The sequence below is a fragment of the Muscardinus avellanarius genome, assembly GCF_963383645.1.
Source record: "Muscardinus avellanarius genome assembly, chromosome: 1".
Classification (NCBI taxonomy): Eukaryota; Metazoa; Chordata; class Mammalia; order Rodentia; family Gliridae; genus Muscardinus; species Muscardinus avellanarius.
In genome coordinates, this window is record NC_137786.1 from 221002526 (window position 1) to 221028376 (window position 25851).

Genomic DNA, 25851 nt, shown 5'->3' on the forward strand with positions numbered 1-25851 from the left:
ATCATACTCAGTAAAGCCCTTAACATCATTTAATAATAGTAAAAAAGAGGCTGGGCGTGATGGTGCACGCTTGAATCCCAGCATTTGGGAGGCTGAGACAGGAGGACTGCAGTTCATAGACAGCCTCAGCTACTTAGTGAGGCCCTTTGCAACTGAGTGAGACTTTATTTCAAAATACAGAATAAAAAATAGGGCTGAAAGTATAGCTCAAATGTAGGGTTCTATCCCCAGTACAGCAAAAAGAAAAAAAAAAAAAAAAAAAAGTAAAAATGGTGAGGGCCGGGGTTCTAGCTTACTGGTAGAGTATTTATCTAGCATGCACAAAACCCCAATTCGACCCCCAGCACCGTAAGAAAAAAGTAAAGAGAACACATTTTTCTCCACTTTATTATGTAAACTTATTGTCAGACAAATAGAGTGAAGAGGTTAGATAGGTATGTGGCATATATTTATCTTGGTCAATGGCAGGCTGTACCTGACAGTGATCCCATAAGATTCTATCACTTAGTGATGCTCTATGTTTTTGTGCTTTTTTGCAGTACTGGGGATTGAATCAGAGGCATTCTACATCTGAGCTACACCCTCAGCCCTATTTTACTTTTTATTTTAAAATAGGATCTCATTAAGTTATGGAGGGCCTCATTAAGTAGCTGAGGCTGGGGGGAACGTGCGATCTTCCTGTCTCAGCCTCCCAAATACTGGGATTACAAGTGTGTACCACCATGCCCAGTTTCATTCTAAGCTTTTCAAAGTATACACTATGATATTTGCACAATGGCAAAATCACCTAACAATGCATTTCTCAGAACATATACCTATTGTGAAGCAATGAGTGATGATGCAGTATAAAAATTATCACCCAGCTTAGAATTCAGTTAATTATAAGCTGTGGATTTTATTCCTGGATGGTCATTTCTTTATTTTTTTTCTGGTGGTACTGGAGGTGGAACCCAGAGGCTTTCTACCTCCGGGCTATACTCCCAGATCTATTTTATACTTTATTTGGAAACAGGGTCTCACTAAGTTGCTGAGAGCCTCCCTAAGTAGCTGAGGCTGGCTTCGAACCTGTGCGATCCTCCTGTCTCAGCCTCCCAAGTGCGGGGATTACAAGTGTGCGCCACCACGCCCGGCATTGGGTGGTCATTTCTAATTCTGCCTGGTATATTGCATATATTTATTGTTAGTGTTAGTGTGAAACCACCACCTGTTGGTGCCTGGCATATAGAGCCACTCAATAAATATGTGACCGTGAGTGAATGTATTAAAATGGATCCAGTTATAAAACACATGTAAGTCAATAAAATCTTGTTTAATTTCTGCACAGGAAAAGAGGTATAATAAAAATTGAGATGTCGTTTTTTATTTTTATTTTTGGTGCTAGGGGTTGAACCCAGGGGCATTCTACCATTCTACTTCTGAGGTAGACCTCCAGACCTATTTTATTTTTTATTTTGAAACAGGGTCTCACTAGGTTGCTGAGGCTAGCTGTGAACTGTGATCCTCCTGTCTCAGCCTCCCAAAGTACTGGGATTACAAGCATGTACCACCATTCGCAGCCAAGATGTTTTAAAATAACTATCTTTTGTTAGAGGTTAAGCACTCAACCTCATTAAAAGTATTCATTAGCCGGGTGTGCTTGTAATCCCTGCGCTTGGGAGGCGGAGATAGGAGGATCGCACAGGTTTGAAGCCAGCCTTGCTGGCTTAAGAGACCCTATTTCCAAATAAAAATAAAGTATAAAAATGGGCCTGGGAGTGTAGCCCAGAGGTAGAAGGGTTTCCAGGAACCCCAGTACCACCAAAAAAAAAAAAAAAAAAAAAAAAAAATCATTATAGGGCTAGTAATGACTCAGTGCATGAGACCCTGGGTTTGATGCCCAGTACCACAAACAAAAACATCATTACATAGGCAGACTAGACTAGATAAAAGAGAGTTTTCAACAGGATTTTATAGAAAAGGATACAAAAGCTGCAATAAATAATTGGTAACTGCAGTAATCATTTCAGGCCAATTCAATCCAGTTTGGCTCAGAGGTGCCTTTGGCTGAGAGAAGAGATGGGATATAATGTGTTTTCTTGCAACTTCTTGGAAGAATAACTCCACAATTGTTTGAGGGCTAGATGCTTAAAAAGAAAATGTTATAGCAATAACAAACTGTTATCAACTTTCAGTGAAGACAGTCTATTCATTTTTATGTCAGTAATAAAGAACATTTATGATTTCAAAACAAAGCACATCATGGGTACATTGGCTGCAATGTAAATAAAAACAATTTGTAAACTGTGAAGTCAACTGTGAAGTCCTATACAATTGTGATGAAAATACCACTTAAATCAAAACCGCAGGTATTTCTTGTCACAGATCTCACTACACCTAGGTTCCTTCCCTAGGAACTCTATAATAAACAGTAAATCCCAAGATTCCAAGTTTTATAACACTGTAAAACAAAATAATCTTAATGGTTTTCAAGCATGAGAGCTCCTTTTAGTATTTGTTGACTAGGATAAGATTAAAAAAGATACAATGAACTTAGTAACTTTTCTTTTCTTTTTGCAGGTCTGGGGATGGAACCCAGGGACATTTGAGCTCTGAGCCCCATCCCCTGCCCCTATTTTTATTCTTTATTTTGAAACAGGGTCTAAGTTGCAGAGGGCCTCACTAAGGAGTTGAGGCTGTCCACGAACCGCTCCTCTGGTTTCAGCCTCCCAAATGTTGGGATTACAAGCATGTGCCACCACGCCCGGCTTGTAAGTTTTCAAATGATTTTGTTGAATTAATCACTGGAGAATCAAAACACAATGAAAAAGCACGCATGCGTGTGCAGACACAACATACTGACATACTTTTAGGAAAGGTCTCTAAACACACAAGCGCGCGCACACACAATGTACAGGATATACATATCCTTAATTTATGCTTGATCTGGGACCAATTTCATAGATTCCTTGCCACAGCCAAAGGCAGGTCTCAGGCCACAGTTGCCTGCGTCTTCTTATAAAGAGCATGGCCAAGCTGGGCATGTGGTGCACGCTTTAATCCCAGCGCTTGGGCAGCTGAGAGAGGAGGATTGCACAGGTTCAAAGCCAGCCTCAGCTACTAAGGCACTCAGCAACTTAGTGAGACTCTGCTTCCAAATAAAATATAAAATAGGTCTGGGAGTATAGCCCAGAGGTAGAAAAAGCCCCTAGGTTCCACCTCAGTACCACCACCACAATACCACCACCACCACAACGAGCATGGCCAACATTTCCAGAGAAAGGTGGCAAAAAAGCACTTTAGTAAATATGCAGTAAATCTCCAAATTAAAATCAGATATATACACAGTTCATTCCTTACCAAACTTATTTGCCATTAAAGGACCAGAATCCGTTAGTTCCAGTACTGATAAGTGTTGGAGATTAGATTCCCTGTGAGAAAAGAGAAAAAAAGAGCTTGATAAATTCTCCTGTGCTAAACACTACCTCCAACAGGGTTTCCTACTAATACTATCGACTTAAATAAATTATACACAAAGCACACTGAGTTGCAGAGAGCCTAGCTAGGTTGCTGAGGCTGGCTGTGAACCTGTGATCCTCCTGTTTCAGCCTCCCAAGTACCGGGATTACAGGAGTGCACCACGATGCCTGGCTCTCTGAATCTTACAGGCAAACATTTTATAACATAATGGTAAAAAGAAATAAAGCAAATGTTTGGACTGGGGACATAGCTCAGTGATAGAACATTTATATAGCATCTACCAGGATCTGGGTTTGAGAATACCAGATATTTGGTATAATATTAATAATTTTCAGCCCAGTACTGAAAATAAAACAGTAAAGACAACAGAAAAACAAATAAACTCACAATTTATATTAAATATAATTTGGACAATGAAACTCACAGTGTATCAACTGGAACATCAGTTGCCAAGCACTGACTTCCCCACTTAATGAGGTAATAAGATAAGAGCAGGGGAGCTGTTCGATGTAGTAAGTCTTGCTGAGCTTGAAAGAGCTGACCAGCTCCCAAAATCACCTATACACAATGAGTAAAACGGAAGACTGTGAATTAGTAATGATAACTCTTATTGTTCAAGTAGAGTAGAATAAAAGTTACAAAGGATACAATGTTTTATACATATCACACTTTGGGGAGCAATCTTCTCAAACATTAACAGCTCCAAAATAAAAAAAAAGATTTTCAAATAATGAGAGTTCATGGTGAAAAAGAAATGATCCTTAAATCTGGGGGCTCAGAATTCCAGAAGAACAGGCAATCTCAATCTTTTAGGCTGCTGGTATTGGGTGAAAATGGGTATGACTAGCAGAAGAAAATTTGGCAATATTGCCAAAGCCTACAACTGTGCATAGGCTGTGCCCAATAAATTCTACTTCTTAAACCTCACCGTAGAGATAAAATCAAAGATGCTCATAAAGTTATAGCTATAAAGGGGAAAACTGGCAATAACCAGATGACCATAAAGAGGAATGGTTAAATAAGTTAAAATTATACTTTATATTCATTAAAAATGAGCAGGGCGTGGTGGCGCTTATAATCCCAGCATTTGGGAGGCCGAGACCGGAGGATCCGGGTTCTCAGACAGCCTCAGCTATATAGCAAGGCCCTTTGCAACTCAGTAAGACCCTGTTTCAGAATAAAGATTAAAAAATAGGGTTGGGGATATAGCTTGGAGATAGAATGTCCCTGAGTTCCCCCCCCAGTACCACCAAAATAAATAAATAATAGTTCTGGGGATGTAGCTCAGAGGTAGAATGCCCCTGGTTTCAATTTCTGGTACTGCAAAAAAAAAAAAAAAAGTGGGGGGATGGAGGGGCCTAGGGTATAGGTTGGAGGTGGAATTCCATGGGTTCAATTCTCTGCACCTCAAATAACTAACTAACTAACTAAATAAATGCTGGGCTTGGTGCCATACACCTGTAATTTCAGTACTGTGGAGACTAAGACAGGAGAATGGTGGATTGGAGGTTAGCCTCAGCAAGAAGCGAGACTCAGCAACAACTGAGGCAACTGTTTCAAAACAAAAAATTAAAAGGGCTCAGGGTGTAGCTCAGAGATAGAAATCCCCTGAGTTCATTTCCCAATGCCACAACAAAGATTAAAATATGCTATTTATTTTCTTGTAATTTGGCTATTTTTATTCCTGCATTTTATAAATCTCATCACCATTTCCCCCCACAGTATGAAATACTCTTGTAACTTTTTTTTTTTTTTTTTTTTTTTGCAGTACTGGGAATTGAACTTGGGGGCACTCTACCTCTGAGCTGCAACACTAGCCCTATTTTTTATTCTTTATTTTGAAACAGGGTCTCACTAAGTTGCAAAGGGCCTAAATAGGTGAGATTGGCTGTGAAAGTCTATACTCCTGTCTCAGCCTCCCAAATGCTGGGATTTTAAGTGTGCACAGCCAAGCCCGATATGTTATTCTTTATTTTGAAACAGGGTCTTACTAAGTTGTGGAGGGCCTCACAAAGTAGCTGAGGCTGTCCATAAACCTATGATCCTTCTGTCTCAGCCTCCCAAGTACTGGGATTGCAAGTGTGCATCACTACGCCTGGCTCCGGTTTTTTAAAATTCTTTATTTTGAAATAGTATCTAGCCGGGCGTGGTGGCGCACGCTTGTAATCCCTGCGCTGAGACAGGAGGATTGCACAGGTTCGAAGCCAGCCTCAGCTACATAGTGAGGCTCTCAGCAACTTAGAGACCCTGTTTCCAAATAAAATATTAAACAATAGGCCTGGGAGTATAGCCCGGAGGTAGAAAGCCTCTGGGTCTCACTCCTAATACCACCAAAAAAAAAAAAAGAAAAGAAATAGGATCTAAGTTACGGAGGACCTCATTAAGTAGCTGAGACTGGTTGTGAACTTGTAATCCTATGGTCTCAGCCTCCCAAATGCTGGGATCTGGGATTACACCTGGCTCCCAGCCCTATCCATCTATTCTTCCTTCCTTCTTTTTTGTGGTACTGGGGATGGAATCCATGGGCTTTCAACCCTCCCCCACCCCATCTACACTCCCAGATGTTATTTTTTATTTTATTTGGAAACAGGGGCTTAATAAGTTGCTGAGATCCTCACTAAGTAGCTGAGGCTGTCTGCGAACCGTGATATTCTTGTCTCAGCCTCCTGAATGCTGAGATTACAAGCCATGTGCTACCATGCTGGCTTAGTCTTATTTTTTATCCTCTATTCTTTGAAAGAGGGTCTCACTGAGTTGCAAAGGGCCTCATTAAGCAGCTGAGGCTGTTCGCGAACCAAAATCCTATAGTCTCTGCCTCCTGAATGTAGTCTTTTAATTAATTAATTAGGTGGTACGGAGGGTGGAACAGAGGTTTTCTATCTCCGGGCTATACTCCCAGACTTATTTTCTATTTTATTTGGAAACAGGGTCTCACTAAGTTCCTGAGAGCCTCACTAAGTAGCTGAGGCTGGCTTTGAACCTGTGCGATCCTCCTTTCTCAGCCTCCCAAGCACAGGGATTACAAGCGTGCACCAATATGCCCGGCTAGTCTTTTTATTTTTGAAACAGGGTTTCACTGAATTGCAAGGGTTTTGCTAAGTAGCTGAGGCTGTCTGAGAACCACAACCCTGTCTCAGCCTCCTGAATACTGGGATTACAAGCATGCACCACCAAGCCTGGCTTACAAATGTTTTATAACGGTTCCACATCTATTACTTCTGTGTTTAGGAAAAAAAAAAAAAAAAAAAGGGAAAAGGTAACCTACATGAACCTAAAGAACTAGTAAGGGCTATCTAAGTGACAGACTCAGGAAAGTTTCCTGTTTCTCCTTGGTGTTCTTTAATGAAAGTTTCTTCTTATTTTTCCCTGAAATTCTATAATTAGTAATGCATCTTAGCTAATAAATTTTGATTAAAAAGTATAACCACCTCTATGAGTCCCCAAGGACTTTTGGCTTATTGCATTTTAATACAAATTGGCTTAATCAGATTGCTTCCTGGCCAGACTTGAATGCGATTACTGACTTAGAAACAAATGGGGTGTGAAGCCCTGGGTTGAACTTAGCCCTGAGATGGATGGCAGAGACAAATACACCTGACCATTGGCAGAAAGGTAATTTTTATAATGAAATACTCAGTAGGTGAGATAACCAGTACCATATGATAGCATCAAAGTCTTGTGCTCTATAGCCAGTTGTGGGGGGGTCACCTGCAGTCCGATACTTGGGAGGCTGAGACAGGAGGATTTCAGGTGAGAGGCTAGTCTCAACAATTTAGCAAGACCCTGGTTTAAAATAAAACAATAAGCCAGGTGTGGTGGTGCATGCTTGTAATCCCAGCATTTGGAAGGCTGAGACAGGGGGATTATGGCTCACTGACAGCCTCAGCTACTTAGAGATACCCTGTTTCAAAATAAAGAATAAAAAAGTAGGGGCTGGGCTTGGTGGCGCATGCTTGTAATCCCAGCATTCAGGAAGCTGAGACCAGAGGATTGTGGTTTGCAGACAGCCTCAGCTACTTAGTGAGGCCCTCTGCAAAGCAGTGAGACCTTGTTTCAAAAATAAAGAATAAAAAATAGGGAAGGGAGTGTAGCTTGGAGGTCAAATGCCCCTGGGTCCATCATCCCCAGACCCCCCCAAAAAAATGTAGGGCTGGGGGTGTTGCTCGGATGTAGATTGCCCCTGGGTTTCATCCCCAGTACCACAAAAAAAAAAAAAAAAAAAAGCCAGATGTGCTAGTACACATCTGAGATTCCAGTACTTGGAAGCCAAGGCAGGCAGGAGGATCACAAGTGTGAGGTCAGTCTCAGTAACTTAGCAAGATTGGTTCAAAATAAAAATAAAATGAGCTGGGGGTGCACCTCAGTGGTAAAATGGCACTGAGTTTCATAACCAGTACCACAAAACTGTTAGAGGTAAGCCTTGTCCTACAGAAAAAGTTTTCCCTTCCCCTTCCTTCTTTCCCTTTCTCCTCCAAACTAAAGGTTGTTCTGCTATCACATGCAAAGTCATACTAATACTGAATTTGGGGAGAGTCAAGCTGAGAAAATCTTACACTACTATGCATAAATAGTTTAGTAGTAAAGCAATCTGCTGCATATGTAGTCTTATCTGTAATCTTAGATTATGGTGCTTGCTCGTGCCTAGTCCAACAAATAACTCCACTGAGGTCAAGCATGGGGATAAACCGTGAGCAAAGCCAAGTGTCTGTACTCTTAGATCTGGTTTCTGCAACGTGCCTCTAGGTCTGTGTCAGGCTTCAGATTTTGTAACTATTCCTTCAAATAGTACTTACTGCATCCCCCAGCCTCATCAACAGTTGCTGTAAGATCAAGAGGTCTCTGCAGATCAGGAAGCGAGTACTGGCAATTTTACACACACCTCTGCATACAATGTGACCTGCTGTATTACTACCATAGAGCTGGGAAAGATTCACTCGAACATTCAAAGGCTGAGCTGTAATAAAAAAAAAAAATAGAGTTACAGGAACTGTCATTTTCTATAAAACAAGAGGCATATTTATTGTCTTGTTGTTTACCTGGGTTGAATCCCTTTTCCATTTCCACCTCTGTTTCATAATCCATTTCCCGGATAAGAAGTCCAATGGCATGAATTGGGTTCCTAATCTCTTGTAATTTACTACAAATATCTTCCATCACATTTTCTCTATAAGGACAATAAGGAAACTCCTGTCACTACTAAGAAGACATAAGACCTAGTCTCTGTATGTGCTTTAAGCCAAACACTCCACGAAACAGGAAAAACAGCCCCATAATAAAGGAGTAGAGGTCACCATATTCTAGCATACAAGATACTCATTTCACATTACAAATTTCTCCTTAACTTTTCAGAAATGACAGATGAAATAAACACAAAGAAAATACTTTTAGTTTTCTACAAGATGTAGCTCAGTTACTAGTTAACAGGAATATCATATTTCATGAGTCTACTTCCAGACTTGAATTCTTATATTAGGTTTTTCTGTTTAAAGCTGAAACAGGCTAAGGATGTAACTCAGTGGTAGAGTGTATGCTTAACATGCCCAAGGCCCTGGGTTCAAACTAACACTACAAAGGAAAAAGAAAAAAAGCTGAAACACTTATTTATCACTACTTAGGATTGAGCCCAGGGGCATTCTACCTCCAGGCTGCACCCCCAACCCTATTTTTTATTCTTTATTTTGAAACGGGGTCTCACTAAGTTGTGGGGGGCCTTAGTAATTGAGGCTGGCTGTGAACCTATGATTCTCCTGTCTTAGGCTCCCAAGTACTGGGATTACAAGCATATATCACCACACCCAGCTAAAACACCTAGTTAGAATTTAAAAAAATCAGAACTGGGTATGGTGGTGCATGCATGTGATTCCATTACTTGGGAGGCTGAGACAGAAGGACTGCAGGTTCAAGGTCAGCCTTGGTAACTCAGAGAGGACCCCAGTAACTTAGAGAAACCCTTTGTCAAAAAAAATAAAATAAAATAGTGCTGGAGGTAAAGGTAAAATGCTCCTGAGTTCAATCCCCAGTACCACACACACCTAAAAAAGGAATCAAGAAAAATCACTTTCAGTTTAACCCACTACTTAGTACACACTGAAACAAACTTTAAAAACCTGATTTTAACACTAAAAATGGCTGAGTTTGCACTGGAAACGCACTTTACCCTAAGTTCTCCTTACACGTCAATAGTGATCAAATCTTCCAGAATCTGTTCTGCAGCTTTTTCTGGAGACTGTAGGTTGTAACAACTCATTTCCATCATAACTGACATATCCATAGTGACTGACTCTCCAATCAGCCGGAGGCATTTGATCAGACATATGACATCCCGAGCAACATCTACATCTATGAGCAAGAGAAAGTGAAACTCATGTCTGAAGCCAGTGAAAATCAATTCATATTACTTAAAAAATAATATTAATAATTAGATGCCAGAAATGAGAATTCAGATGTTTCATTTTTGTTTAAAAACTGACCAGGAGCCGGGCGTGGTGGCGCACGCTTGTAATCCCCGCGCTTGGGAGGCAGAGACAGGAGGATCGCGCAGGTTCGAAGCCAGCCGCGCGCGCTGGCTTAGGAGACCCTGTTTCCAAAATGAAAATGTAAAAAATAGGTCTGGGAGTGTAGCCCGGAGGTAGAAGGGCTTCCAGGAACCCCAGTACCACCAAAAAAAAAAAAAAAAAAAAAAAAAAAAAACTGACCAGGACAGGTTACAGTGGCAACCAATGGTTTTCGTATCCAAATAAAGCACAGGGTTCGTGTCTGAAGGGGATTAAATACAGACATTAACAATTATTATTACCATCGGATATGGTTGTCTCGTCCTCTGTCAAAAGGTTCTCATCAGGCAGGAGATATAAATGATCCACTAAGGAGGATGGCACAAGGAAAGACAGGTACCCCTGGAAATAAAATCTTTTAGTTACTTTTTTCAGTGAATATTAAATACATAAAATAATTGATAGTCAGCCAGGCGTGGTGGCGCACGCTTGTAATCCTAGCATTTGGGAGGCTGAGACCGGAGGATTGTGGTTCGCGGACAGCCTCAGCTACTTAGTGAGGCCCTTTGCAACTTAGTGAGACCCTGTTTCAAAATAAAAAATCAGGGCAAGGAGTGTAACTTGGAGGGTAAATGCCTCTGGGTTCCACCCCCAGATTAAAAAAAAATAGTAAAATGTATTATGTAGAAAAAATCATGTTGTATGTAGTGTGTGTGTGTGTGTGTGTGTGTGTGTGTGTGTGTGTGTGTATGTATATAAAATATTTTTCTTTTTTTTGGTGCTGGGGATTGAACATGGGAGCAATCTGCCTCTGAGTTATACCCCCAACTCTTTTAATTTTTTTCTTTTCTTTCTTTCTTTCTTTCTTTCTTTCTTTTTTTCTTTCTTTCTTTCTTTCTTTCTTTTGCGGTACTGGGGATTGAACTCGGGCATTCTACTTCTGAGCTACACCTCTAGCCCTACTTTTTATCCTTCCTGGGGGTGGAACCCAGGGGCTTTTCTACGTTCCTGCTATACTCCTAGACCTTTTTTATACTTTATTTGGAACACAGGGTCTCACTAAGTTGCTGAGAGCCTTACTAAGTAGCTGAGGCTGGTTTTGAACCTCTGCAATCCTCCTATATCATCTCTGAGTTATATCCCCAGTCTGGGAGTATAGCCCGGATGTAGAAAGCCTCTGGGTTTCACCCCCAGTACCACCAAAATAAATAAATAAATAAACTATAAAAGGTAAACAATGATAAAAAGTATTGACAATAATGAAGAATATTAAATATAAATGAAGTATAATTTTAGGGAAAAGTTATAAATACAAAGTCCCAACAGCTAACTACAATATTAAGCACACTAACATTCCAAAGAACCACTGAAACATCTAGAAGCATTCTTTGTATGTTTCCGCTCCCTTACTTTTTTCAGCAGGCACACCATGTTCGTGTGGGGATTCAAATGTAGGGCAAGAGGATGGGAGAGGGCTTCTTGATATTGAAGACAGCAGGCATAGAACTTGCACCAGAATTCCTGCTGTAAATTTCGAAAGGCCTCCTGAGAGAATTCATACTCTGTTACACTTCCTTGGAGCTGGAAAGCAGAAAAAAAAAATTAAGCCTTTTGTACTATTTAGAATCTTTCTATATACACACACACACAAAATGTAACTGTCCAATATAATTTTACTAGCTACAGCCAAATAAATAGTCCTCATGCATTAAATGCCATAACCTATACAACTGTACATCTAATTCGCTAACTACAAGGTTCAGCCCATTTATGCTTTCAGCTAACAAGGTCAAGTGAACAAGTCTGGCACGTCCTCAGTCCCATCTGCCTTATAGCAAGATAGCAAGAAAAGATGGCAGAAATTAACATTCTTTCTCTACCCCAGTCCTCACCTCACTTTCAACAGCTAAAGTAACTTCTTTCTTTAGTTCAGTCCACGAAAGATCCAAATTCCTCTCAGTTCCTCGGCAGAAAATCTAAAGTTTAAAATATATTTTAGAATACTATGCCCAAAACAGAATAAAAAATGTTCTAATTAAGAAGGCACTGTAGTAATATACAACTGTACAGAGATTAGGCATGCTTGGAATATCTTTTCCTTCTAACACTGCGCAAATAAACTATAAAAATATGTGAATCTAAGTACAGCTGGGTCATTACAAAAAGCAAAATGACTGCTATTGCTTAGCTGGAAAGAGATGCAAACAATATCAAACATATACATCCAAGATTGACACAAGGTAAGCCAGAACTGTGATGGGGTGGGGTGGGGCACTCTGAGCAAAACTCTTCTAAAGAAAAGCATTTGAAGCTGGCCATGGTGACGCATACTTGTAATCCTAGTACTTGGGAGGCTGTCAGAAAGATCCGGGTTTTGGGCCATCCTCAGCTACTTAGTGAGGGCCTCCAAAACTTAGTGAGACCCTGTTTCAAAATAAAAAATAGGGCTGGGGGTGTAGCTTGGAGGTAGAATGCCCCTATACTCAATCTCTAGCACACAAAAAACCCCCAAAAAACCAAAAAAAAAAAAAAAAAAAAAGAAGAAAAGCATTTGATAAATAATGTAAAGTTGATATTTACTATCTCTCACTATGTAAGAGACACAATAGGAAATAATATACACTCAATTATTGTTTTTTGGTCTTGGGGATTCAACCCGAGGGAATTTTACCTCTGAGCTACAACCCTAGGCCTCCTATTTCTTTCATTTTTAAACAAGGTTTCAATAAGTTGCATAGAGTCTCACTAAATTACTGAGGCTGGCCTTGAACCTGTGATCCTCCTCAGTTTCCCAGGTACTAGACAGGTACCAACATACCCAGATTAATTATTGTTAACAAGAAAGAAATGTTGATGAAATGAAAGGAAAAAAAAAACACCTTAGGAGAAAGTGACAAAGTCATACTAAGTTTTATTAAAAAAAAAAAAAAAAAAAAAAAAAAGGCAATAGCTAGACATTCAAGAATGTACCTAGGAGAAAAGTCATGGCCTAGAAACATTGCTTGAGCATAAGTTAAGAAACTGGAGAGAGATAACATGGCAAAGTTCTTAAAATACCTGATAAATGGCTTTACAGAAGAGACATGTTTTGTGAAGTTACAAAAGAAAGTCACCAAAAAGATGGAGGTCAAATTCAATCCAATATTGAGATGAACTTTTATTTTTTTAGTGGTATTAGAGATTGAAATCAAGGGCATTCTACCTCTAAGCTATATTCCCAGCTCTATACTTTATTCTTTATTTTGAAATAGGGTCTCGCTAAGTTCTGAGGTCTTTATTAAGTAGCTGAGGCTGGCTGAAAACCTGCGATCCTCCTGTCCCAGCCTCCCAAGTACTGAGATTACAAGTACTCACAAAAGAGCTAGTGAGAAACTTGCCAACAGAGGCATAGACAATCAGAGGCTGAAAAACTACCTACAGAAGCCTCAGAAAGTATTTCTACGAGCTGGGCATGGTGGCTCATGCTTGTAATCCCAGTATTTGGGAGGCTGAGACCGGAGGATCATGGTTCACGGACAGTGAGACCCTCTTGCAACTTAGTGAGACCCTGTTTCAAAATAAAGAATAAAAAATAGGGCAGGAGATGTAGCTCAGAGGTTGAATGCCCCTGGGTTCTACCCTCAGACCCGTAAAAAAAAGAAAGAAAAAAAAGTATTTCTGGTCTGTGTAGGGTCAGACTAGGATATTATAAGTACCTTTCAACCCTATGAGTGATTACTGTATTTTAAAGCCTGATATCAAGCTGTGTGGCAACTGAAGGAAGTATATGCATCTTTTTTTATTCTTTTTCTTTTTTACCAGTCCTGGGGATGGAACCCAGGAGAGGCATTCAAGCTCTGAATTACATCCCCAGCCCTATTTTTTAAATCCTTTATTTTAAAACAAGGTCTCATTAAGTGGCAAAGGGCCTAAGTATCTGTGGCTGGCCAAGAACCTACAATGCTCCTGTCTCAGCCTTCCAAGTAATGGGATTACAAGCGTGCACCACCATGCCTGGCTGGCACATGCATCTTTAAAGAATGCTTTGTAAGCATTAAGGAGCTCTTAAACCATGTGACTTTGAAGCCAGGTCTTCACTGTACTAACAAAAGGGTAATAACAAAGCATAATCAAAACGAACCAAAACCACCACTTTAAATTTCTTTCAAGTATAGCCAGGCGTGGTGGCGCACGCTTGTAATTCCCGCGCTTGGGAGGCTGAGACAGGAGGATCTCACAGGTTCAAAGCCAGCCTCAGCTACTTAGTGAGGCTTTCAGCAACTTAGCGAGACCCTGTTTCCAAATAAAATATAAAATAGGTCTGGGAGTATAGCCCAGAGGTAAAAAAAAAAAATTTTTTTCTTTCAAGTATAGAGATCACATGCAGGGGCAGAGGTATCTTTTTACAATAATGTAGGCACAAGTATCTCTTCAGAACTCTGACATGCTTCACTAGTTATCAGGAAAGTATACCCTTCTCTCAACTCTCTATTTAAAGTATTATTTAATGGAAAGAACATTAGAGAAAAACATAATAGTATTTACAAACAAAATGTTCCAGGTCTAATATATGCAAAACAAAAGAGTAGTTATTATACAATGCAGCAATAAAGTCAGTCTTAAGTAAATACTAAATATTTTCTTGCTCACCTGTAAAGCTTTACATAAAGCCGCATTTATGAATCGCCCTGGTGTAAAAAGACTCCTCAAGTACACCTCCTGTTAGAACATCAAAACAAAAGTTAATTTTGTTTTTCTGCAGATCTAGGGATAGAACCCAGGGTTATTCAACTTCTGAGCTTACACCCCCTGCCCTATTTTTTATTCTTTATTTTGAAACAGGGTCTCACTAAGTTGCAGAGGGCCTAAGTAGCTAAGGCGGTCCGTGAACCATGATCTTTCTGTCTCAGACTCCCAAATGCTGAGATTATAAGCATGCGCCACCACGCCTGGCCCTTTAAGTTTTATCTGCAACTCAGTGAGACCCGGTTTCAAAATAAAGAATAAAAAATAGGGCAGGGGCTGTAGCTCAGAGGTCGAATGCCCCTGGGTTCCATCCCCAGACCCACAAAAAAAAAAAAAAAAAAAAAAAAAAAAAAAGAAAAAAAAGTTTTATCTTCATCAGAATATTAACTTTTGAGCTGGGCACGGTGGTGCACGCCTGTAGTCCCAGCATTTGGGAGGCTGACACCGGAGGAGAATCGTGGTTCAAGGGCAGCCTCAGCTACCATTTAGTGAGGCCCTTTGCAACTCAGTGAGACCCTGTTTCAACATGAAGAATAAAGAATAAAAAACAGTTCTGGGGTTGTAGCTCAGAGGTAAAATGCCTCCTGGGTTCAGCCCCCAGTACCGCAAACAAACAAACAACCTGAGGACTGAACCCAGGGGGCATTTTACCTGAACTACATGAACAGCCCTACTTTTTATTATTTATTTTGAAACATGGTCTCTCTAAGTTGCAGAGGGGCTCATTAAGTAGCTAAGGCTGGCTGCAAACCAAGATCCTTGTGTCTCAACCTCTCCAAAACTGGGATTACAAGTGTGAGCCAACACACATGGCTGAATTTAAAAGAATTTAAAGAGAAAATAAAAAAAAAATTTGAATTTTTTTTTTTTGTGTGTGAAACTGTAGATTGAGCCTAGGGGCATTCTATCTCTGAGCTAACCCCCTACCCCATTTTTTATTCTTTACTTTGAAATAAAGTCTCACTAAGGTGTGGAAGCCTCACAAAGTAGCTGAGGCTGGCCATGAACCTGCGATCCTCTTGTTTCAGCCTCCCAAGTACTGGGATTACAAGCATGAGTCACCACACCCAGCTCACAAAGTTTGAATTTCTATTACATGAAATGAGCATTCTGCCTTTTTACATTTGAGCAACAACAGGCAACAGTGCAGTTATATATTTTTACAGTGCAAGTGCAAACTGCAATGTTTTGGGATGAACCTGAGGTATTATTATTATTATTTTTTTTGGTGGCACTGGGGGTGGAACCAAGGGGCTTTCTTCCTCCGGGCTATACTCCCAGACCAATTTTATACTTTATTTGGAAACAGGGTCTCACTAAGTTGCTGAGAGCCTCACTAAGTAGCTGGGGCTGGCTTTGAACCTGTACGATCCTCCTGTGTCAACCTCCCAAGCGTGGGGATTACAAGCGTGCGCCACCACACCCGGCTCTGAGGTATTATTCTGAAATTGGTGTGCCCTCGTGTAGCATTCCACTTAGGTTCCCATGGAAAACAAGGTCTGTTAAGGGCCAATTTTAAATAAAAAGCACAAACTCAATTTACTGGTGATACACATTGGTAGGGAAAAAATTAAAAACTAAGTTGACTTCTACGCCATCTACAAAAGTACTCATTTTATAGCTCACATAAAAGAAACCAATATTCGCATGCATTACATATATTTTAAAAACTCTCGTAAGCTGGGTGTGGTGGCGCATGCTTGTAATCCCCACGCTTGGGAGGCTGAGACAGGAGGATTGCACAGGTTTGAAGCCAGCCTCAGCTACTTAGTGAGATCCTGTTTCCAAAAAATATATAAAAGAAAGCTTCTGGGTTTTACCCCAAGTACCACACACACACACACACACACACACACACACACACACACACACACACACAAAAAAAAAAACTCTCATAAATGGAGAAATGAATCAGGAGAAAATATAGTGGGAAAAACCTCATGTTGCCTAATTATTTTGACCAAGTGTCATAAACTAGATTTTGACTTTATTAACTTGGCAAAAATTTCAAAATAAAAAATAAAATGGGCCAAGCATGGTGGCAAACTCTTGTAATCCCGGTACTTGGGAGGCTGAGTTAGGAGAGTCACAGGTTCACAGCCAGCCTCTGCTACTTAGTGAGACTGTTTCAAAATAAAGAATATTAGCTGAGCGTGGTGACGCACACTTGTAATCCCAGCATCTGGGAGGCTGAGACAGAAGGATTGAGGTTCGCGGCCAGCTTCAGCTACATATTGAAGCCCTTTACAACCCAGTGACACCATGTCAAAATAAAAAGAATTTAAAAATAGGGCTGGGGGTGTAGCATGGAGGTAGAATGTCCCTGGGCTCATCCCCAGTACAGGGCAAGTCATTTCTTTCCATAACACTTCAGGGTTGCTTACTCTGGGATCTTGATCATCTCTGATGATAAGCTCTTCCTCTGGCAGGGGCTGTATAAAAACTGGATTCCACTGACCTGCAATATTACTATAGAAGGAAAAAAAAAGTTCAAGTTTATATAAAAACAAAACTTATCCAGTTGGAAGGACCATGGCAAGAAAGGCTTTAACCACTGAATTCCTGCAAGCAGCCACTGCTTGATCAATGCTATTAAAGACAGAAAGGTTCTCACAAAAAGGAGGAGGAAGAGGAGAAAGAGCAGCAACAATAGAGCAATAGTTTATTCTTGCAGAACTGGGGTTTGAGCCCAGAGGCATTTTTACCTCAGAGATACATCCCCTGCCCTATTTTTTATTTTGAAACAGGGTCTCCCTAAGTTGTGGAGGGCCTAAGTGGCTGAGGCTAGCCATGAAGCTGCAATTGTCCACCTGTCTCAACCTTCTAAGTACTGGGATTACAAGCATGCGCCAGGACTAGCTAGGTCCAGTTTCAAATACTACTCATGCATGCCTGATGATAACTCTTTGAAGGATATATTATACCCACTCTGCAGATATAGACAAAAGCTTAGGGTATATAATAGCTGGTAATTTGCACAACTAGGATTCCAACTCTGTAGAGCCTTTGCTTTTTTATTACTTTACTCAAATGCTATCTCTAAGGAGTATTCTCAGTTTCTGAGGTGTGGTTTGGGGGTTAACTGTTCCCAGAATTCTGCTCTAGACCTTAGAATTGAGGAATCCAGAGAGTTCAGTTGTTTAATTTACTGGTTCTTAAACTGTGTTACAGGAAGTCTTATGAGAATGTTTTAGGAGAATTATGTAAATCTTTGCTTACAATTTGTGTGTGTGTGTGTGTGTGTGTGTGTGTGTGTGTGTGTGTGGCACTGGGGATAGAATCCAGGGGCATTCTACCTCCGAGCTACACCCCAGCCCTATTTTTTTATTTTTTATTTTTAAACAGGGTCTCACTGAGTTGTAAAGGATTTCACTAAGTAGCTGAGGCTGTCTACAAAGTGTGATCCTCCTCTCAGCCTCCTGAATGCTGGGCTTACAAGCGTGTGCCAACACGCTCTGCTACAGATTACTTTTAAAATATATCTGTAACCAATAAATTTTAATCAAATGTCATGCCTACTAAAAATATTAGATGCCAAATACATCTACTATAAGAGATTATCAACATGTTAAAACTATATTGTAATTTTATACTCATAAGGGGCTGGGGATATAGTTCGGTGGTATAACATTTGCTTTAGCATGTGTAAGGTTCTGGGTTCAATCTTCAGCAGCAACAAAAAAGAAAATGATTTTATACTCCTAAAATACTAACTTTACTTTGTATATTAGCGTTTATTTTATTCTGGAAAAAATAAATTTCCTGTTCTATTTTTGTTTATGGTGGTGGAGATTAAGCGATTAAGCCCAGGGATGTTTTACTTCTGAGGTATACCCCTACAACCCCAGCAATATTTTTTAGTTTAAAATAGAATCTCTTAAGTTGTTGAGGCTGGCCTTGAACCTGTGATCCTTCTGTCTCAGCTTCCCAAGTACTAGGATTACAGGTATGCATCATCACACCCGGCTTCTTGTTTTTATCATTCATCCATCCATTCTTCATTTATCTATTTTAGTTGCACTGGGGATTGAACCCAGTTATATACCACTGTTATATCCCGAGACAATTTTTATTGGAGTCTCGCTAAATTATCCATGCTGGTTTCAAACTTATGATCCTCCTACCTCAGCCACCTGAGTATCTAGGATTACTGGTAGACATTACCACCTAAGGATGAGTTCCTTGCTTTAAAAAGCAAGAAGCACAGATGGGCGTGGTGGCACATGCTTGTAATCCCAGTGCTTGGGAGCCTGAGACAGGAGGATCACAAGGGTTCGAAGCCAGCCTCAGCTACTTAGTGAGGTTCTCAGCAACTTAGTGAGACTTTGTTTCCAAATAAAATATAAAACAGGTCTGGGAGTATAGCTCGGAGATAGAAAAGTCCTTAGGTTTCACCTTCATCACAAATAAAAAATAGGGCTGGGGTGTCGCTCAGAGATAGAATGCCCCTGGGTTCCATCCCCAGTCCTGCAAAAGAAAAAAAAAAAGAAAAGAAAAGAAAAGAAAAGAAAAGAAGAGAAGAGAAGCACTGCACTTGTCTCATGAAAAGTTCAACATAGAAATACTGGCTATAGAGCAGGGCAAGATGGTTTACGGTGTCTTTTTAAAGTTGTGGTATTAGGAACTATCTTTGCTTTGAAATCAAGAAAACTTGCCGGGCGTGGTGACACACTTGTAATTCCCGCGCATGGGAGGCAGAGACAGGAGGATCGCGCAGGTTCGAAGCCAGCCTTGCTGGCTTAAGAGACCCTGTTTCCAAAAAAAAAAAAAAAAAAGAAAAAGAAAGAAAAAAAAGGGTCTGGGAGTGTAGCCCGGAGGTAGAAAGGCTTCCAGAAACCCCAGTACCACCAGGAAAAAAAAAAAAAAAAAAAAAAAGAAATCAAGAAAACTTCCAAATTAAAAGTATTTTGGAGCCAGGGGTGGTGGCACATGCTTGTAATCCCTGTGCTTGGGAGGCTGAGACAGGAGACTGGTTCAAAGCCAGCCTCAGCTACTTAGTGAGGCACTCAGCAATGTAGTGAGACCCCGTTTCCAAATAAAGTATAAAACTGGTCTGGGAGTATAGCCCAGAGGTAGAAAAGCCCCTGGGTTCCACCCCCAGTACCACACACACACACACACACACACATATATTTTGGAAGCCAGGCAGCAGAGTGGCACACACTTGTCATCCTAGTACTTGGAAGGCTGAGAAAGAAGGATTATGGGTTTGCAGACAGCCTCAGTTACAGAGTGAGGCCCTCCACAACTCAGTAAGACCTTGTTTCAAAACAAAGAATAAAAAATAGGACTGGGAGTGTAGCTCAGACATAGAATGTCCCTGAGTTCCATCCCTAGTACTGCAAAAAAAAAAAAAAAAAAAAAAGTATTTTGGATATATACTGTCTCTCCCCAGAAATACTCTATTTTCTTTATCTTAGTCCAATCCAACGTATCCTCAACTTTGTTCTAAATCCAAAAAGCAACAAACACAAAATAACACGTAATGCAAAATAAGATACTTCAGAAAAGAGTAAAAACAGGCAGACCCAATCAGAACCCCTCAGTGAAAACCCTAGGGTGGTTCTACATAAAATGCTTTCTTGTCTTAGCATGAAACTACTTGGGGTAAGGTAGATGACACCGTTAAGTGACCGTACTGTTCAAAGTTGATGTATTTCACAATTGTTTGGTTCTCAACATCATGCCACAGGGCCCAGATATCCGTGGAAGTTAAGGCAAAGTCGATCAGTGTCTCCTAGGAAGAAATGGGGGAAAAAGTTAAAGTAAGGAAGAAATGGTGGTAGTTCACAGTAACTTAAATTTGTATTGGTAGAAGAGGTATTTAAAGGCATTAAAACGCAGCTGGGTGGGGTGGCGCACACTTAACAATATCAGCATTTGAGAAGCTTAGACAGGAGTATTGTACTACGCGGCTAGCCTCAGCTACTTAGTGAGGCCCTCTGTAATTCATTAAGACCGGTTCAAAATAAAGAATAAAAGCCGGGTGTGGTGGCGCACGCTTGTAATCCCCGTGCTTGGGAGGCAGAGACAGGAGGATCTCGCAGGTTCGAAGCCAGCCGTGCGTGCTGGCTTAAGAGACCCTGTTTCTAAATAAAAATGTAAAAATTAAAAGTATAGTAGCCCGGAGTGTAGCCCGGAGGTAGAAGGGCTTCCAGGAACCCCAATACCACCAAAATAAAGAAAGAAAGAAAGAAAGAATAAAAAATAGGACTGGTGGTTTAGCTTGGAGGTAGAATGGCCCCGGGTTCCATCCCCAGTACTGCAAAAAAAAAAAAAAAAAAAAAAAAAAAAAAAAAAAAAAAGAGACTTTTCCCCATACATCATGAAATATTCCAATTCAAGACTACAATCACTTTACCACACAACTATTTTTTAGTTGTGATAAGGTCTTGTAATTTTGCCCGAGAGAGCTTTGAACTCCAGCCCTAAGTGATCTTGCAACCTCAGTCTCCTGAATAGCTGAGACACAAGTGCACACCACCATGCTTGCATATAGCCAACACACTTGGTTTTTTTTGGGGGGGATGGGGTAATAGGGATTAAATTTGGGCATGCTACCTGAGCCACACCCTCCTGTTCTTTTTATAAAATCTGAAATAGGTGCTTACTCAGTTGCTGAGGCTGGCCTCACACCCACACTCTTCCTGTCTCAGCCTCCTAAGTACTGGGATACAAGTATGTACCACTGTGCCTGGCTGTCAACACTTCTTTCTTTTCTTCCTTTTCTTTTGTGGTACCAGGGATTGAACTCAGGGATTTGTGCACGGTCGGCAAACGCTCTGCCACTGAGCCACACCCCCAGCCCCCATCAATACTCACTATACTCACGTGCTATGGAAAGACGAGTCAGCCTACCTGAGAAGTGAACAGCGAGGAAATGTGATCCAGACTGTAGCGGTTATTCTCAGTGCTCACCAACTGGAAAATGCAGAACTGGCAAAATATACATTGATAATTTATTACTCGAAATAATCGACATGTCACTTTTCTCAGCAAAGGTACGTAGTACTCACAAATATTTTTTAAAACTGTGGTAAAATAGATATAAAACTTAGTATCTTAACTTTCTCTTTTGAGGTGCTAGGGATTAAATATGCTAGTCAAGAGCTCTACCAGTGGGCCACACCCTCAGACCTCAACTTTACCATCTGCAAGTATAGAGTTTACTATGTTAAGTACAATCTCTTTTTTCTTTTCTTAAACATTTTATTCATGTTATAGAGGGTTCTCCTTGTTGTTTGCTTTTACCCAATCATTAGAATGGTCAAGGAGTACCAAATCTATCACTAGTTTGACAACAGCTAAGATTCGAGATTCACATTTCCAGGTACCAAGAGTTCCCTCTGTGCCAATCACAAAGCCTTCATTTATATTTCTTTGTACTGAGCAAAGCAATATCCATTAGTATCCCTGAAGCATAATCACATCTTAGGTCAGTATTTCTCCAAGTAAAGCAGTTGTCTGAAATTGAATGCTCCCTTTCTTTTTTGTCTTATAAACTGAATAAGCTCAGCTCAAGTGTGTGCTACTTTTTTTTTTTTTTTGTGGCACTGGGATGGAACCAAGGGGCTTTCTACCCCTGGGCTATACTCTCAGACCTATTTTCTATTTTATTTGGAAACAGAGTCTCACTTGCTGAGAGCCTCACTAAGTAGCTGAGGCTGGCTTCGAACCTGTGCGATCCTCCTGTCTTAGCCTCCCAAGCGCAGGGATTACAAGCGTGCAGTACCACGCCCAGCAAGTGTGTGCTACCATTAACGTATGTTCATAAAGGGCCCACCATAGTGCCAACACACGCTGCCCAGAAAACGCCTATTTATTATGCAATTATACTACTGCAGTACAGCCTACATACAATAATAGTGCCTGCATGATGAACAAAATTAATGGGTTAATTTATTCATTCATTCCTTCTCTTTCTCTCTATATTGGGGATTTAACTCAGAGGGAGTCCACCTCCATGTTATACTCACAGCCCTATTTTATTTCTGAAAGAGGGCCTCACTAAATTGCTGGGGACCTTGCCTATTTGCTGAGGTTGGCCTCAAACCATGTGATTCTCCTGTCTCAGTCTTCTAAGGACCAGTATTACAGGCATATGCCAACACACATTGCTGAGCAAAATTATTTCTAAAAATTAACTTTCCTATAACTACTTAATAACACATTCCTTTTTACTTTTCCATCCGGACTTTCGAATTTACTCTTTCATGTCAGTTCTGGTTAACTTTTCCTTTCATATTCCTCTTCCTTTTTTTGTGGTTCTAAGGATTGAACCTAGAGGCATTCTACTTCCTAGTTACACCTTCAGTCCTATTTATTTATTTATTTATTTTTTAACTGGGGATTAAATCCAGAGACATTCTACTTCCATTCTACACTCCCAGACCTATTTTATATTTTTTTATTTGGAAACAGGGTCTCTTAAGCCAGCACAGCTGGCTTCGAACCTGTGCAATCCTCCTGTCTCCACCTCCCAAGCACAGGGATTAGAAGTGTGTGCCACCGTGCCCGGCTTTTTTTTTTTTTTTTGAGGTACTGGGGATGGGACCCAGGGGTGTTCTACCTCCGACCTAGACCCCCAGACCTACACAAAGTAGCTGAAGCTGTCAGCAAACCGTGATCCTCCAACTCAGCCTTCCGAGTACTAGGGTTGCAAATGTGTGCCATCATGCCTGGCCTGTATTTTATTCTTTATTTTGAAATAGGGTCTAAATTGCAGAGGACCTCACTCAGTAGCTGAGGCTATCCTTGAACCTGCGATCCTCCTGTCTCAGCCTCCCAAGTACTGGAAATAGAGGCTTGTGCCACCATACCCAGCCTATCTTTTATTTTGAAATGGGGTCTTGCTAGGCTTCTGAGAGTCTCCCTAAGTTGCTGTGGCTGTCCTTGAACCTGTGATCCTCCTGTCTCAGCCTCCTTTCATCCTAACTCTTTTCTCAGATTTCCTAATTCATATATTGGCACAAAACTTATCATTACCTCAAGCAACACTTTAAACATTTAGGTTGGTGCAAAGAGCTTAAATAGATTGAGTCTAGTTACTTCCCATCAGTACATGTAGAATCACTCAATACATGTCTTTAGTTTCATACCTGTCCTCTTTTTGGAGCATGCATATATATTCCTATGTAGAGTCCCATGGATGGAGAATAAGCAAGTCGTAATCTGTGTCCAGTTCCAGCAGTAAGCCGAAGGTCTTTGTTCACAGGGACATACTCTAGCATGTCAGCTACCATCAGGCACATTTGGTCCTGTTCAAGGTAAGAGTCAATAGGTGAACATTCAGGCCAGAAAAAAAAGTCCCCCATCCCCATTTGTGTGTGTGTGTGTGTGTGTGTGTGTGTGTGTGTGCGCGCGCACGCGCGCGCGCACGCGTTAAGGAATTAAATTCAGGACCTCGTGTGTGAGCATTCTGCAACTGAGCTATACCCCTGGTCCTTATTAACATGCATTTTATCTATTTTTTATAGTAATAGGGATTGAACCCAGGGGCTTTCTACTTCTGAGCTACACCCCAGCCCTATTTTATTTTGGAAACAGAGTCTAAGTTGTAGAGGGTCTCACTAAGTTGCTTGGACTGACTGCAAATCCACACTTGGCCATCAACATGCATTAAAAAAAAATACAGCTGGGCGTGGTGGCGTACGCTTATAATCCCCACACTTGGGAGGCTGAGACAGGAGGATCGCGCAGGTTCGAAGTCAGCCGCGCTGGCCTAAGAGACCCTGTTTCCAAATAAAAAAGTATAAAATAGTTCTGGGACTGTAGCCCAGAGGTAGAAGGGTTTCCAGGAACCCCAGTACCACCAAAAAAAAAAAAAAAAAAAAAAAAAAAAAAGTTGCTCTTAAGTGAAAGGTATACTTTATATACTCTTTTTAAAAAATACCTTGTAGAGTTCACAATTTTCAAAATAAAAAACCCAAAAGTTAGGGGAAACAAACCTGGCATGGTGACACATTTGTAACCCCAGTACTTAGATGGCCGAGACAGGAATATCACAGGTTCAAGGCCTATGTATAGTAACTCAGTGAGACCCTGTTACAAAATAAAAAATAAAAAAAGGGCACGGCTTGTACTTCAAAGGTAGAACTCCCTTTAAATGTAGTACATAAGAAGTGGGGGAGAAAAGTATACAAAATGAAGCTAAACAAAACCATCTGAACTCAGAAATGACCCATAATTTCCAAGGCAAGTGGTCATCTTTAAGAGAAGTAGGAAGCTGGGAGGGATGGCACATGCTTGTAATTCCTGTAATTGAGAGGCTGAGAAGAGGATCACAGGTTCATGGCCAGCCTCAGAACTTTAGCAAGGCCCTCCACAACTTAGCAAGACTCTGTTTCAAAGTAAAAAATAAAATCAGGCTAGGCCAGGCATGGTGGTGCACACTAGTAATCACAGCATTTGGAAGGCTGAGACAGGAGGATCGCGGTTTGCAGACAGCCTCAGCTACTTAGTGAGGCCCTTTGCAACTTAGTGAGACCCTGTTTCAAAATAAAGCATAAAAAAAAATTGCGCTGGGGGTGTAGCTCAGAGGTAGAATGCCCCTGGGTTCTATCCCCAATACCCCTCCCCAGAAAAAAAGAAAGCAAGATTTCAATTCTCTCAAAATTTATAATCCTACTTCGACTCTAGCAACTATAAACACAGAATTTACCTTGTAAGACCACATTCTTAGTTTATGATCCTGACACAGAGCAAAGAGGAATGCATCATGCTCGACACAATGAACAGCAAGACTGAGGGCACGATCGGAGGGCGCCTGGTCACCCCTAAAAGCAGAAGGCCATATTTTAGAGGTTTACTGTTGCAAGGAGCTAGAATTTTTACATTGCTATTTGGTTAACACCAATTCCTATAGTAAATTTTAAGAGGCTCTACCTAACAATGGGAAACTGTTTCTTTTTATATTGTCTTAGTGTAATCATCAAAACCTATTTATTTACTTATTGGTCTAGGAATGGAACCCAGGGATTTTCAACCTCTGAGCTACACCCCCTGCCCTATTTTTTAATTCTTTATTTGAAACAGGGTCTCACTAAGTTGTGGAGGGCCTCACTAAGTAGCTGAGGCTGTCCACGAACTGTGATCCTCCGGTCTCAGCCTCCTAAATGCTAAGATTACAAGCATGCGTCACCACACCTGGCAAAACCTTTTTATTTTAATAATTTTA

General features: G+C 40.7%; 1 protein-coding gene across 4 annotated transcripts in view; it reads right to left on the reverse strand.

Moving 5' to 3' along the window:
• NUP160 (nucleoporin 160) overlaps positions 1–25851 on the reverse strand; it is a gene marked incomplete at both ends in the record, with an annotated part of 71668 nt that overhangs the window by 37431 nt on the left and 8386 nt on the right. For 2 of the 4 annotated variants that reach the window (XM_080719511.1, XM_080719508.1), the window contains 15 exons: positions 1964–2123; positions 3337–3407; positions 3881–4014; positions 8250–8410; positions 8493–8620; positions 9630–9795; positions 10253–10352; positions 11361–11531; positions 11843–11926; positions 14580–14648; positions 17060–17144; positions 20315–20412; positions 21534–21611; positions 23774–23932; positions 25336–25450. In XM_080719511.1, the coding sequence (XP_080575637.1) occupies positions 1964–2123; positions 3337–3407; positions 3881–4014; positions 8250–8410; positions 8493–8620; positions 9630–9795; positions 10253–10352; positions 11361–11531; positions 11843–11926; positions 14580–14648; positions 17060–17144; positions 20315–20412; positions 21534–21611; positions 23774–23932; positions 25336–25450 (1779 nt within the window). Of the gene's footprint in view, positions 1–1963; positions 2124–3336; positions 3408–3880; positions 4015–8249; positions 8411–8492; positions 8621–9629; positions 9796–10252; positions 10353–11360; positions 11532–11830; positions 11927–14579; positions 14649–17059; positions 17145–20314; positions 20413–21533; positions 21612–23773; positions 23933–25335; positions 25451–25851 lie in introns of all 4 variants that reach the window. The other 2 variants (XM_080719510.1, XM_080719509.1) reach the window with 2 other exon arrangements.